The sequence below is a fragment of the Blennius ocellaris genome, assembly GCF_963422515.1.
Source record: "Blennius ocellaris genome assembly, chromosome: 10".
Classification (NCBI taxonomy): Eukaryota; Metazoa; Chordata; class Actinopteri; order Blenniiformes; family Blenniidae; genus Blennius; species Blennius ocellaris.
In genome coordinates this window covers 9244417-9259528 of record NC_137659.1, presented here as the reverse complement: position 1 = coordinate 9259528, position 15112 = coordinate 9244417, and the positions used below count along the sequence as shown (strand labels likewise).

The 15112-nt window shown below is 40.5% G+C and overlaps 1 protein-coding gene across 1 annotated transcript in view; it reads right to left on the bottom strand.

Moving 5' to 3' along the window:
* Positions 1-15112, bottom strand: part of b4galt2 (UDP-Gal:betaGlcNAc beta 1,4- galactosyltransferase, polypeptide 2) — a gene marked incomplete at its 3' end in the record, with an annotated part of 141650 nt that overhangs the window by 20537 nt on the left and 106001 nt on the right. The window contains exon 4 of the mRNA XM_080503975.1: positions 5436-5623. Within this exon, the coding sequence (XP_080360101.1) occupies positions 5436-5623 (188 nt within the window). The remainder of the gene's footprint in view (positions 1-5435; positions 5624-15112) is intronic.

The following is a 15112-nucleotide window of genomic DNA, read 5'->3' as shown; positions in this document are numbered from 1 at the left end:
AACACTCCATCTCTCCTTAGTGCTGCAGGATACGAGTTGTTGCTCCTTGTAGTGCTCAATCCCGCAACAGCATCACCTCCAACCAACTTTTCTGATGCATGCTTACACAATACACTCCAAAATGTGTCTCTTCAGATTTAAGTGCTTCCAGTACGAGAGGCAAGCGAATAAGGGTTACAGCGTGATGGTGCCTCTACCATGCTTCACCTTTATTTCAAAGCTTCATTTGGTGCTTTAAAAGACCAACGTGGGCACTACATTTTAAGGTTCCGTTTACATGATAATGTTTCAAGTAAATATAACATTATTTTTGCGATCAGTAGTGTCGCCATATATTCGCCATTTAGTTTTCAATCAGCATTGCACATCTCCCTGATGAGACGACTCAGCAGTATCTTTGAGCCAGATCGCCTACTCAGCCTTTCATTGGACAGTACATTTCTGGGATGCTTTAAAAGAAGGCAAAAATAAGTCTTATCACCAAAAGCCATTTTTTGTGATTTTTCCACTGAATAAAATTGGTCTGGAACCATGAAACATGTTTATCATTTAAAAAAAAAAATAATAATTCCATAAGAACTGATGTGTTCATGACGTTCCAATAGCTACAAATTTAAATAGATTTTAAAATGATTTTGTGCTATATTAAAAGCATTTACTTTTGTTCATGTATTTTTCCCATTTCAGTCATTTTAGTTATTGAGTCCCTGTGAATTTCTTGTTTGTTCCAACACTTTTAGCTATATTTACCAGTTTTACCAGTTTTGTTTTGACAGTTTTTAGCCTGTTTTACCAGTTTTATAAATTTTTAATAATTCTGGCTGTTTTGTCTGTACAAAATTTTTTTATTTCCATAAATTGTTCTTAAAGTTTCATGGAGTGACTACAGAGGGGTTGAAGAGCCACACATGGCTCTCGAGCTGTGTGTTGAAGACCCCTGGTATGCACACTTCTCCAGGAAGTAACACATTACTGACTGTAATCAACCTACTAGTGAAATAATAATATAAGAAAATGAATGAAAAAAAAAAAAAACAACATATCACCTCTTGCTCCAGCAAATGATAACACATTAACCTCAACCAGCCAAGGATTTTTTGATCAGTAGTATCACATGTAGTGGAGATCAATATTCATCAATGGGCAATGGTGGTCATCTGTTTCTATTTAGTTGTACGTGCATGGCATCGATTTACAGTCCTGTAAAAATCGAAGAAATGAATATGAAGCTGCAGAGATATCATTATGAAGAAACAATCGCTGTCAGAATTGGGTGGTGACCCGGCATTAGTGTACTTTCTATGAACGTGCTGTAGCACACTCATGCTGTTCCCACACGGGGAGTACGAGTACTCAAACCTCCATAAAATGATGTACAATATAATGGTAATACAATTTTAAAGATTACACGGGGTCCTGCAAGTGGCTTCAATTTGAGCGGCGCTTGTTAAAAAAGCCCCGTTGTGAAACGGACTTGAAGGTGACCCTCCTCCTCGCAGAGCTGTTCGGTGTTGTGAGGTGCCGAGGTAATGGAGTAGCTCTTAATGTGACCCGACTTTCACAGTCAATGTTTTTGCCATTAATCAGAAACGTCGAGTGCTTTTACGTGTCCGAGCAGTTGAGGCCGTCTCTCAGAAAAGACGGGACCAAAATACAAAAATCCACCCCCCGTAGAAACCTCATGGAGGCCTAAAGTGCAATTAGCAACACCTGGTTATTTTTCTCTTTCCTTCTTTCTGGTGAAGTTCGCTGCTTGGTATTGAAAGCGAAACGCAAGGCTGACTCAGACCTCTTCGACCTTTGAAACCACCGTCGGATTCTTACATCTGTAATTAACTCCAATCAATTCTGTGACCTTCTACTCACTCTTAGCGTCAGCTTTCCCTTTTTTGTTGTCGAGAACCCAAAAAGCCTGATTAAACAGGTTTGAATATTACCCAATTCACTGCGAATCAGAGAGGCTCGCGACTCACCAGCGGGCATTGCATTTGTTGCCAGATAGCATTAGCTTATTGAGCCCCGGAGGGTTTTCAGTAGGATAACTCTTGCAGACTGACAGATCGCTGGGTCACATTCATTGGCCCTTCTTTTGTTTAGACCGTTAATCAATACTTCCAATGCTTTTAGATAATTAAGGGCAGGTGCGGTGTCATTATGCAAAAAAGCGACTGAAAACAGGACTTAACCTCGCAGTGCTTTGGATAGAATGGATTTGGAATGATCATGGCAGAAGAACTCCCTCCTAACTTTGAGAATATTAATAAAGTTTCTTTCCCTGTATGTCCTACTCTGCTCCCATTTTTTCTCCCCCTCCTTCAAAGAGGTCTAAGCTCAATCGCGCTGGTTAAAGCTACACAAAGTTTCAGAGGACCCTGCACTCATTAAGCATGCTCTCTCATTCTCTTTTGAGGCCGCTATTTTTCTGTTTGCATCTTTTCCCGATCTCATGATGTGTTTTTTTTCGACTCCAAATCTTACATAATCAACCTTTGGTTTATCATAATGTTATCTAGAACAGTGGTTCCCAACCTTTTTTGACCAGTGTACCCCTTGAGCTGGTTTCCATGTGAAAAGTACCCCCTCTCTCGTGTGTGATTATTCGCCTTAATGTGTACTTATATTTAACCCTTTGTCTTTCTATCTATCCAACTGCTCATTTAAATAAAACAATTATTGTGAGTGTAAAAACATACCTTTTAATGAGACACTTGCGCTTGCTTGTCTTTCATAAGTCTTTCATAATTCCTTTTTTCACTGGGCTCCCCTGTGCCTGCGTCCGAGGCGATAGTAGCAGTAGCGGTAGCTGGACGTTTACTCCTGCCTAGCCATGCATCCATGTTTACAGTCGGTATGCAGCTAGAGTTAGCTAGCTTCGCGAATCGTGCGCGCCCGCAGCAAGAACGTGAACCTTTTTTTTTTTTTTTTTTAAAGCGCGCCACTTTATAGTCTTTTCATGTTATGTGCATTGTAGTGTTACAATCACTGTGGACGAACTGCTACTCATGGAAAATAAACGTATGGCCTTACTAAAATTCATGATATAATACAATATAATATAGTATAATTTTTTTTTTTTTGTGTGTGGATACTGTAGGCTAATTTATAATCTTTCTGCGTACCCCCTGCAATACCCTCACGTACCCCTAGGGGTCCGTGTACCCCCGGTTGGGAATCACTGATCTAGATCATCAATCATGAGAGATTTAAGTGTGGGCTATAATTCTTTGGACAGTGTGGCTGTGACTGGTAAAAAAAAATCCCAACAAAAAACAAAACAAAATAGGACCTATGGTGAAGATTGTTCTCTGATGTTTTCTTCAATTAATTTTTTTTATTGCCAGAAAAAAAAAATCACAAAATAGTGGAAATTCGTTGGATGATGTTGTGCTTTCTCTGTAAAATGCTGTAGCACATTATATGCACCATAACAACATGGCGTACAATCGAAGGGTGACGAAATGATTGCATCGGGTCCTTTAAGAGCCTTTAATTTGTGCAATTATTTTGTTGTATAATGGACTTCAAGGTTACCATTTCTGCAAGGTGAACAAGTACTTTGAGTTAATTTCCCAAAGTTATCTTGACATATTAAGTGCTCTTTGTCATTTTGACTGCACCGGCTTCGGGAACCTTACCCGCAGGGACCTTCGCAGTTTGCATGCTGCTCACTTCTGCCACACACAGCAGCTACTTGATATGATACCTACGAACAGGAATGACCAATGATGCACGGAGTTGCAGAGAGATTTGCTTTACCCTCTGAATAGGAATTATGTGAACCTCATCTGAACATCTTTATTCATTGTATTGATTAATTTATTTGAACGAGACAGTGCACGTTGATGAACAGACACCCAGTGCTGTAAGTATGCTAGATTGAGCAATGTAAATAATAATACTAATAATAATACATGTAAAACATACCACACACTCTCTCAGAACCACTCAAGCATATGCACTAATTTACCGAAATACTTATTCTTTTGCATTACTGCCCCCGTTGATCCCATTATCAGAGCTGTTGATGCTTCCAGTTCTTTCGCTTTTGATCTTTTAATCAGTTCGCTAATAAGTGAGTATTTTTAACCTTCAGTCTCATTTAAGCCAGAATAGACCTGCAGCGATGGTGCATGTTTTGTTGTGAGAAAACAAAGAAGCTCCATCTCACAGAAGCGGTTTGCGCGCAGTCTTCGGAGCTAATTAAAGTCTTCTCACTTACCGGTTCCAGAGACTTGTTGGTTCCGCTTTGCAACATATGCTCTTGTTCATTGCTCCAGAAGTACGACCAAATGCAAACTGGCAGCACTGAACTGTGCTGCATTTTCACGCCAATTTAAGCTACAGATGACGATTTTCAAAGTATAATGAGATTCACCCAAATTAAATGCGGCTTTGTCAATTCTGTGTCAGAAGAAAGGCTGCAGACCACCTCTGAAATCCTTTGATGGGCGTCCAATAGAAGATGTGAAATGTACATATTTACAAAAAGTGTAAGAAACCGTGAAGGCGATGTAAAGCAATGCTTCAACCGGCTCTGAAACTAATCTGTGAAAATATTCTGTATTTTTTTTTTTCAGGATACAACAATTATTGGAGGTCTCAAAAATGAACCGATGTCAATGAAAACTCTACGTCCTCTTGGAGGTTTTTGCCTGTTGTTCCAAAAAGGCCATGGCAAGAATGTAGAAGACAATCCTTTCACGTCCAAGTGAAAATATATTTCTACAGTGTGCAATCATCTTCTCTAACCTGTTTGATCTTACTCACAGTGAGCTGGAGACAACCTCGGCCCTGCAAATTCCTGAGTACACCCCGGACCAGTCAGCATGGCAACACAGAGTCAACACTGAGACACACAAAATCTCACACAAATACACACTCGTTTGGTTCACCAATCTCCAGAATGTGAGAGGAATTTGAATCAACCAGAGAAAATCCACATGGAGAACATACAAACTCCACACAGAGATGCAATCCCAATCATGAAGTTTGGTTCTGTGCAAATCATCCAAAAATTTGTACTTTTTCAAAAACAAATGAAGTCACCAGATTCCATAATCTGCCCAATAAAACTACCACGTCCTAGGAGAATATGGAGTTATGTCACTCCAGAGGCTGCCATTGTTGTTGTTACTGTCAATCTGCCATTTTCAAAAAGTTGCTTGTAGTGGCTCTGAGCAGCGTTGTCTTGTAAATACGGCTTTAGTTTGGATAAATTGAACAATAACAATGACTGGAAGCAGAAAAAACCTGTAGATGTAAACACCCAAGCTTACAGACACCTCGTGGAAAAGGAAGTTATTATATATTAAAGGCTGCAAATGCAACTTTGGATAGCAGCCAATGCGAACATTACTGAACAGCTCCATCTCCAGTATACTGAAGTTTAGCAAAAGAGTAAGTTGGAGTTAAAAAAAGAAAGAAAAAAAAATCACCTGAAGCCGAACTTGTCCATGGCGATGGCGAAGTGTCTCGGCTGGTCGTAGCAGTGGTAGAGGTTGCGGTCGTCCATCGGGATCAGGTCCACGTCGCTGAAGATGAAGCAGTTGTAGTCTCCGTCCTTCAGAGCCTCCGTGTAGCCGACGTTCAACAACTTGGCACGATTGAAAGTTTCCTCACCCAACTGCAAGACACACAGACGAGGACATTAATTATAGATGAGGGTCTCTCGCAGCTTGAAGCACAAACGAGGATGTGCGATGTTAGCAACACTTCCCCATTAACAAGATAATAACTCTGCTGCTATGATGTACAACATCTGAAGTGAAACGCTGATCGGTTGCCACTTTGTCTGATCAAACGTAGACCAGAGTGGGAATTAAAAGGCCTCTGAAAGGGATGAAATATGAATTAGAAATTAAAGGAAACAACATGTATGAAATATGCCATTTTCATTTCACTTCAATATCTCAGAATACAATCGGAGTGGATGAAGGAGTCGTTACGAATCAGGCCTTTCACATTTCAAATGAATGGAAACACCATCTGAATACTTAACTGCTCAAGGCACTGCTACCATAGACATAGACCGAATGAGTCAGACCGAGTCAAATGAAAGTTTTGAGGTTTTTTTTTTTTTTTTTTCCTGTGTTAACGCAGAATGAAACTGAAATGTTTGTTGCCCCCTTAACAAAAGAAGACATTCAGTTCTGATTTTCTGTTTAGAATAAGATAAAACGGGCACGGCATACAGGAGCAGTACAGTATAGTGTAGACAGAATACCACACTGGAGTCTTAAAGGCTCTCCCATATTTCTACAATGTGACTCCAAAAAATTTGCGTTCCAAAATGTAACATAACGATCACGGAAATATGTCCTTGTGGCCGGCGTTCTCCTCTTTTCCTAAAGTTTTTAATATTTATCATTAAGAGTTGTGAGCCGTCTGGCTATATTCTTTCAAATTGTTCATTGTACAGATGGGATATTATCAACGGATCTCCCCACACCGACCAGCGCTCCTTGAAGTAGGCGGCCATTGTTGTTGTTGCAAAAATTGGACTGCACGTTTGCAGTTTGCTCATGTGGGTTTTCTCTGTGTACTGGCCTTGTTTTCTTCCACAATCTATAGATATTGTTCGAGTTTTAATCAGAAATTTGTGATTGTGTGTAATTCCTGTCAACCTCTCGAAGGCGTACTTGGACTTTCGCCCATTGCCAGACGGTTTCGTCTTCAACTCTGCTGCAACACCCAGTCGAATATAGTGTGTTGAAATGGATGGCTTGTTTCAGATTGATCTCAAAAGCTTTTAAAGGTATTCACTGCAAAGTAGCATGACCCATAGTCAGACTGGTCAAAACTATTATAGACCCAGCGTGAAGAAAACACCAGATTTTGACACCAGTATTTAGTGCCTGCGGTCCCGCTCTGTATTTATCGCTACATGCAGCATGAACTGATGTGCTCGGTGACCCCGAGAGAGCTGGATGCTGCAGTGCAACGCATCTGTTTTACCCGTCTTTGCATGGCTCGGGTTCAACACTTTACCTAAGATAAATGCATTCTTGCCAAGAAGCACAGTTGTGTGAGATGTTGAAGGTTAATACATCTGACAGTTATAAATTCAATAATGCACAAGGCACTGTATATCTCTCTCTGCGCAGCCTTGGTGCAAGAGCTTGGCTTGGTAAAGTTTGAGTCCTTGACAAATAGCAGGGAGGTCAGTAAAGTAAAGTAAAGTAAAAAAAAAAAAAAGCTATAGTGCAACCTGAGAGTGTTTGATGTTTTGACAGTCCATCGTCCTTGAGCATGTGTCAAATTCACTTTTCAACAAAAAAAACAAAACAAACAAAAAAGAAGTAGTCCAGGGAGTGGAAGAATAGAAAGAGAGAGATATCCAGGAGAAACAAACAAACTCTTGCTTTGTCGGTAACTGGCGTAATAGAGTGTAGCTCATTAAGATTGCTCGCTTCAAGGAAATGCTGATTTCACAATTAGTCAACACCAGCACAAAGTTCCTCAAGTTCTTCAGCAAAAACAAACACAATCTGCTTCTACCGATCCATCTCTACCACATGTTGAGAAGCAGCAAAAGTTGCAAATGAAAAGATGGCATGGTGTTATGAAAAGAGTCAGGGTAATAAGTTAAAACAAAAATAGGCACTTTGATTTTATTAGAACAGATTTCTCCAGAGTAGTGGACACACACATTTACTAGCCTAATTAAAGTAAGTACCAGAAAATGACTGCATAATGGTTCAATAGTCTGAATAGTTGAAAAACAGAAGCAATCATTATTCCATAGCAACAACACAGCAACAAAAGAAAACTTACTGCAGCAAAACAATTGGAGACAATGACATTTTCTACATTCACACAGGAACATTTTGTGAGTGGTGTAAGACAGTTAAGTCCTCATGCAAACGATCCAAGATGTGAGGGCTCCCATGTGGCAAGATTACAGGCTTATGTTAATGAGACTGGGCTCCACTGAGAGGCATCACTGCTCATATCCTGTAAAAAGGACTTCCCAGTTGGATAAATTCCCAGGCATCTATATTACGGCGCAGGATAATAAGCCAGTGTTACGAATTTGGGCTGTAGTTGCGTATTCCTTGGCCATTGGGGAAAACGAGTCACTTCGGACTTCCAAGTGATGAATGTATCTGCTGCCTGCTCTCACTTTGGTTCAGCAGACGGTCTCTTTTAGTATTTAGGCGGTACACTCATCTCAACACGGCTGCATTATCTGTTCGGACCGACCGTGAATCAAGTACAATGTGTAATCCCTCTGGTAAACCCACTAATACCACAGATTTGAGAACATAATCCTCCAGTGCAGGTAACAAAAAAAAAAACTATTGTTACAAATCCAGTGGGACTGCAAATATCAGCGAAACTGGTCTTTCTCCCGCATTTGAACACGAGTGTGTTCGGTTGGTTGGAATAATTTCCACTAAGAGTCAAATATGACCTAGAAACCAAGAGAAGTGAGACCAGCAGCCACAATTAAAACCCATTTTCACACACTGGAGTATCTACTACAAAGATTACAACACTGTGTTTGAATACTTCAACACTGATTAAAAAGCCTGTCGAACAGTTTGTCAATTCCACCCATTGTTTACAATGGACTGGAAAAACGTAGTCAGTTTGTTTTCACAACAATCTTTGAAAAAGTGAGAACTTCAGAGGTAATTAGTGTTTCCAAATTCCAAAGTTAATCAAAAGTTATTGGATGGATTTGACTTATATAGCGCTTTTCCAACCACTTGAGTTCCCCAAAGCATTTTTACAGGGTTAATCACACACACTCACACACTGATGAGGCTTCCATGCAATGAGCTCACTCCATCCACTGGGAGCAGTTTGGGGTTCAGTGTCTTGCTCAAGGACAGTTCGACATGTGAACAGGAGGAGATGGGAAATCAAACCTACAAGATCCCAAATGAGAAAGACCCTTTAATCCAAGTTACACAAATACACTAGTTATTAATGTTAATTTATCAAGAATAAACACATTTAGCTGAATTGAAGAACTAAATAAAATGGTCTTGAGTGTGAAAGTTTTTTCCTCATTCTTCACCTGAATTTGGCCTGTTCAATACATTTTATTACCCGCATACCTGGATCGCATCCATCATAAACACTGCAGCTGCAACAGATCACTCTAAATTATTCAATCTGGCTCGAGTCGTTCCAGTTTGGTCATAAATGCTTCAAAAACCGCTGCCAGTAGCTGATTTGCAAATCTGCTGTATATTGGCATCTATTACATATTTTGAACGATTGAAAAGGGTTTTATTTTATCTCCTACATTCAATAAAAAAATGAAGGCAGATCGTTGAAGATAGATGGACATAAAGCTGTCGAGACAGAATGTGGGCTTACATAAAGAAAGGTCAACTGATGCGTGCCACACAAGAGGAAAGACAAAATCAGGTTGATTATCACATCTAAGTTTGAAAATCTATCGGGAGCTGGAAAGAACGTGTAGTAACTTCTCTCAGAGGCCTTTCACATTCGGATAGTCCAGGACTTGATTCACTTGGGAGGGAGGGGAGCCGAACATTTTCACACCTTCATTTGGTTGAGGTGGTGTTCACATTCACTTTTGAGACCGGATCAAACCGCCTGGAAAATGCTGCGCAATTACAACACAAACAGCTGCGAGTTTGGGGACGCTGTGACCCGAAACAAACACTGACCAGAGAGGAAGTAAAGAAGATGGGCAGCTCATTGATTGGTCCGGACTGAAACCGGATGTTTCAACTCCGCCTACGTATAAACAACTTTTCTGAACTGTCTGCTTCTGCAAATATGCGTCTGGACGGACAATAACTTCCCTTAAAAATAGCTTTATTCACTGGATTAACGGTGTTTCAAATGTCTCATATAAAACTTTATTAGAAGATAGCACAGTTTCCAACAGTACGTCTTCCCTGGGCTGGTTGTAATCATGAGTTTTTGTGTTTTTTTTATCCTCCTCTTCCTCTGGGCTGTTGTTTCCGGACTGAAAAACCTTCTTCATGTTTTGTTTTCCCACACAGATCACGGGTGGCAAGGAGGACCGTTCATTCGGGCCACAATTTGCCTACAGTGGGCCGCCGGGGACAGTGAAAGCGCTCATGTGTGAATATTTGACAAATCAACTAATAGCAGGGAGAAACGCACAATTGGATTTAGCAGCAAGCAATTTCTCTCTCTCTCTTTTTTTTAGTTTTTTGGCTCTTCGTTTGCAATTTCGTAGGCATCTTTATACTTTCAAGGACATTTCTGCTCCATTAATTTTTGATCAGGCTCTACATAATGCAGTGTGCATATGCATGGGAGCATGCAGCCTCGGCCTTGTGTAAATGAGTCTGCTGACACGCGTGGCGTGTGTGTGTGTATGCACCAATTTTTCTTGAATATATCTTGGGGGAAAAAGTTCAGATTCATTCAGCAGGGTTTGTTTGTGGGTTCTTGATTCCTGCATCTTTATAATCCAAAATCAAAGCCAGTGAGTGATTTTCCTCTGCAGGGGCTCGTTGAATCGAGTCTTAAAGACCATTTGAATTCAGACAGCGGTACACAGACAAACCCTTTTTTTTTTTTTTTTATTCATTATGCAGTAATGGGCATTTATGAATACAAGCCACAGCCTGCTGACATTTCATATTATTACACTGGTTCTGAGAGATGTTTTTATTATTGGCCGCTTGCAGGAAGAGTGCTCAGAGGAAAGTTTGAATTTAACACAGACATGAAGTGTCACTTAAAAAACAAAAAAGCAGTAAACATCATTTAAATCCCAACGCTTGCTGAATACTAATTATAAAGGAAGTTACACAATCTAATTCCTGCCCGATTTGGAGTTGTAGACAAGTATTTTAGCCCAGAAAATTCATAATCAAACACAAACCAAACACAATAGCTTTTTCATCGTGTTTTTTTGGACACAGCAATCGTAAGTTTTCTTGCACGCTCAAGAAATGGCTTGAGAGGAGTTCAAATGGTCAGAATCTGCTCCGAGACAAACCCCGACCGCCAGTCACAATAAGCTGCACTGAATGGAAATCCTGTAAATACCACTTGAATTAACACAGAAGGTTCAGAAATGTAGAACAAAAGCAGCAAAATCACAAACTTAAGCTGCGTTTACACCTTTCAAATATTATTTCAAATTTTGACTGACTACAAGACAACGGTTTGAATACCAAGCCAAGGTGGAAGTTTTTGAAAAATCTCTCACTTTGGCTCTGTGGAAACAGAGGAAAGAGCAGCTTAAAACACTGTTACTGCGCATCAGCACCATGGCCAGAGTAAATAGTTCTTCTGCAAATGCACGAGTAGATGGACAATAACAACAATGTCGGCCTCCAGAGTGTTTATGACTCAGTTCATATTCTTCTGGGACTTAGATTGATAGTAAAAATGCAACTTCACCATCTGTGCATGTGGATATCTGTATAACAGCAGCACCCACTCGTAGCCAAATATGAAACATATATAATTTTCAAAATGTTAGCTGTGTTAGCGTGAAGCTTTTCTGACGAAAATGCAAAAACAAAGCACTGTTTTTGTGTAAATGGACACAAAATGCAATGAAAGTTTGCCAAAACTTGAAAACTATATTATTGACAGCTCAAATGATTCTTTACCTGATAGTCACAGGTCAGAAGAAAGAAATTTAGATGAAAGAGCAAAGGCTTGAACATCATCCTTAAGTGCTTGTATTTATCACAAATCATCTCGTTATTGCAATTCTTCTGCCAAATACAAGCTGGGTGGTTGATAATGGCTTATAACTGGGATAAAGTGCCATGTGAAAGCAGAACGATAACTGGAAAAACCGCTGGGGTGAATCGCTGGCCTCCTGCTAAAATCAGGACGGGTAATTGAATGGAAAAGGCTCATCATGGGCCATCAAGGCATCGGGTTTGTTCACTGCAGCAGCTCGGTGACTGACGGCAGGAAACTACGGCCCCTGTTGTGGTTGCTGTCAGCTTGCTCTAGTGTGTGTGTGTGTGTGTGTGTGTGTGTGGGTTTCGTCTGTGCTGACGGGAACCTTTCCACCCAACAATAGCCAGAAAGCGAGAAATATTCCAGGACTATTCAAAACTGCCTAAAAGCTGGTTTCCTCGCACATTTGAAGCCCCTAAAGCGCTCTATCAACAATGTAACTGATAATTAATCACCTCAATAATCCTCCCGATGGAGCACAACAGTGGAAAGAAAAAAAAAAAAGGAGGCAGTCATTGTCAGATTTTTCAATTTCTGATGAAATATTCATGCCACCAAATCTCAGGTGTCTGGAAAACTCAGTGTGCTGTTGAAACTTTCTCAAAAGTGTTCCCAGAGAGTGAGAAATCTCTACACACACCTGATGACATGGACAGAGTGTGCTTTCAGCTCAGTGAACGCTCGTACACCTCGGATACATTGCCAAGGAAACCTGTGGCTCATTTAAGCTCCGGGAACGAGAGGAGGAACTGTGAAACGCCACCTTCCCCTTAAGGAAGTAGATGATTGTTGCTTGAGGCCAAAGTGTTCGATTTTAACAATCGTATCAGTCCACGGCAGGCTACACTATACGATATGAGTTTAATAACTTTGGGCACGACTTGCTGTGTGCAGTTTGCGTGATGAAAACAAGAGCTGAATCGCAGTCTACGATGTAAACGAGTCGACGTGGATGCACAAGAAGAAAACGTCAAACATGCACCATCCATTCACGAAAGACAAACCCACCCCCACCCTCGTAGCATTTGTGTGTTTGGAGAGAAATCCCTCAAAAGTTTTTGATCACATCCCACATACTTTTTTTTCGTGCATTTTGTCATCGTAGCTGCGAAGCATCTATTTTGTTTTTTGCGCCAGTGTCGAGCTGATGAGGACATCATTTCATGCTGCATTTCTATTGGTTAGTCTGTTGATGAAGGTCGCAGCTGAAAGACCATGAGAGCGGCCGCTCTTGAACCAGTCTCACAGTGTGACGTAGGACCACCAATTTAGAGCCAAAGATATCACCACGATTCAAAATGTGATGCATATAAACACCAATGTAGAACATGTAAAAAGTCTTTGTGCTGAGTTATTCTTCTTATTTCTTATCTGCTCTTATTATCGGCATTTACTGTGTTTTTAAGATGTTTTTACTGTGAAGCACTTTGTGACTCTGCTGTCTGTGAAAAGCGCTATACAAATAAAATGTACTTATTTCCCCAAAAACAGTGCTCTTTCTCTTGTTCCTAATTTACACGAGCTAAGACTTGACTCTAATTTTGTCCTTGCATGTTGAATTTGTTGGGTTTGGTCATTTTATCTGGACTTTTTCCCTGTAGCCACCAGGTCAAACATTTCTTAATGGTTTAATTTTTCTGAACTGACTGCACTTTGCTTTCATATTCAAAATTTCTGAGTGCATGGAATGAATTCATCACAGTTCGGTGAGTCTCTTGTGATGTATATTGTGCAATGAATTGTGCAGCTCCAGCTTGCACGGTTTAATTCAGTCCGTCAGCCCCATAATGTGCAGCTTCCTTTAAAATGTCCTTTAAAATGTATTTCTAGCGGGTAGTTTTGTGAAGACATGTACTTCAAGTGCTGAAGTAAAAAAAAAAAAAAAAAATCTTTCTTTCTTGAACACACAAGTCATAAAGAAGGCTATTGAAAGTATTATAATGCATCATGAATGCAGTTTTTGCCGAAATTCAATGAGTCACTAAAGTTACACCATTCATTGTTTGCCCTGTTAAAAAAAAAAAGCAGCCAAATATGATGTTCACAGCATGATTTTGGAGATACTGCGATATCTTTGAAGTCTCTGTGGGACATGTGGGTCAGTGAGTTCTGGGTTCCCATCAACCCCCATTGTTGGGTCATTTCTTTGGATCACTTTTGATAAGTACAGACTCCTGTGGATGGCGAATACCTGACAATAGCTGCATTTTTGGAGTTGATTGGAATCAACTGTCCTTATCAAGCTCAATCAAACCCGACATTTCTTTTTCCCATCAACTTTGACAATAAAATGTTCATTTGCTCACAACATATCTCACCCACTATAAAGCCATTGTGGCTCACTTCATTGGTTATAATGTTATGGCTGAAGGATGTATGTGAATTGAGTTTAGGACCTGTCTTTTTGTCAGTGAATGCCTTCTGCCACCTCGAGATCGTGAAGCACAACCAGGAGCAGTCCACTCGTACATGAGCAGTGTCGGCGCTGGAGGAGAAAATAGCACCTGCGTTGGTCTGAAAGTCACAGAATCACTCCAGATTTGTGCTTCTTTGAGCCTCGAAGTGCATGCAGCCCCGTGAGAACAGTGGCTTGACAGGAGGACAAAACAGGTCAAAATCTAATGGGAAATTACACTCTGTCCTTTCAAAAAGCTCTGCCGCAGCTATTGTTTTCTCTTCATGCATGAGTAGATTTGTTTCCTCTGCAGGAAAGCCTTTTTCTTACCGCTCAGCAAATATACCCCCATAAAAGCCCCACATGCACGCAAACTGTTACCTATGCTTACTTATCTTTTTATATGGTTACTAATTCAATGAAAAAACATGGCGCCAACTGTGGCAAGCATATTCATTTACAAAACCGAGAGTTTCAAAACTTTTTCTTGACCTTGGAAACTGTTGTTTCTGAGGCACCTCACGTCTTTAATAGTGAGATGACAGGCAGTGAGAAAACAGCGGGATGGGGAGTGACATGCTACAGAATTCCCCAGCTGTGCTAAAAACAGGGATGTTGTGTTTCCTTGTCGACAGCAGGGACCCGTCCCACCTCTGGGACTCGCAGCTGATGGAGCAGATGGAGTTTGTCTAGTTATCGCAGAGCAGCAACTGGGAAACACTCCTACTGCTGAGAATCATCATGTGACGTCCTCCAAAGGGAAGCGACACACATTAAACGAAGCTGGATTGAAAGATTGATGCTTAAAAATTGTGTTAGCATCAAAGAAAATTGTATAATTGACTGTATGTGACTGTCTTTATGCGTTTGCCTTGTGATAGACTGGCAACTCTGACCTGGATAAAGTTGTCATAGTTTTCCTAAACTCAACTCAGCACTATAAAGCATATATAGCACCGATAAAGTGTGTGTGTGCTACATAAGCGGATGTTTTCAAGAAAACCAGTCACATCGAGGACATCCCGTCTTGTAATACCGCTCTGGATCACAGGA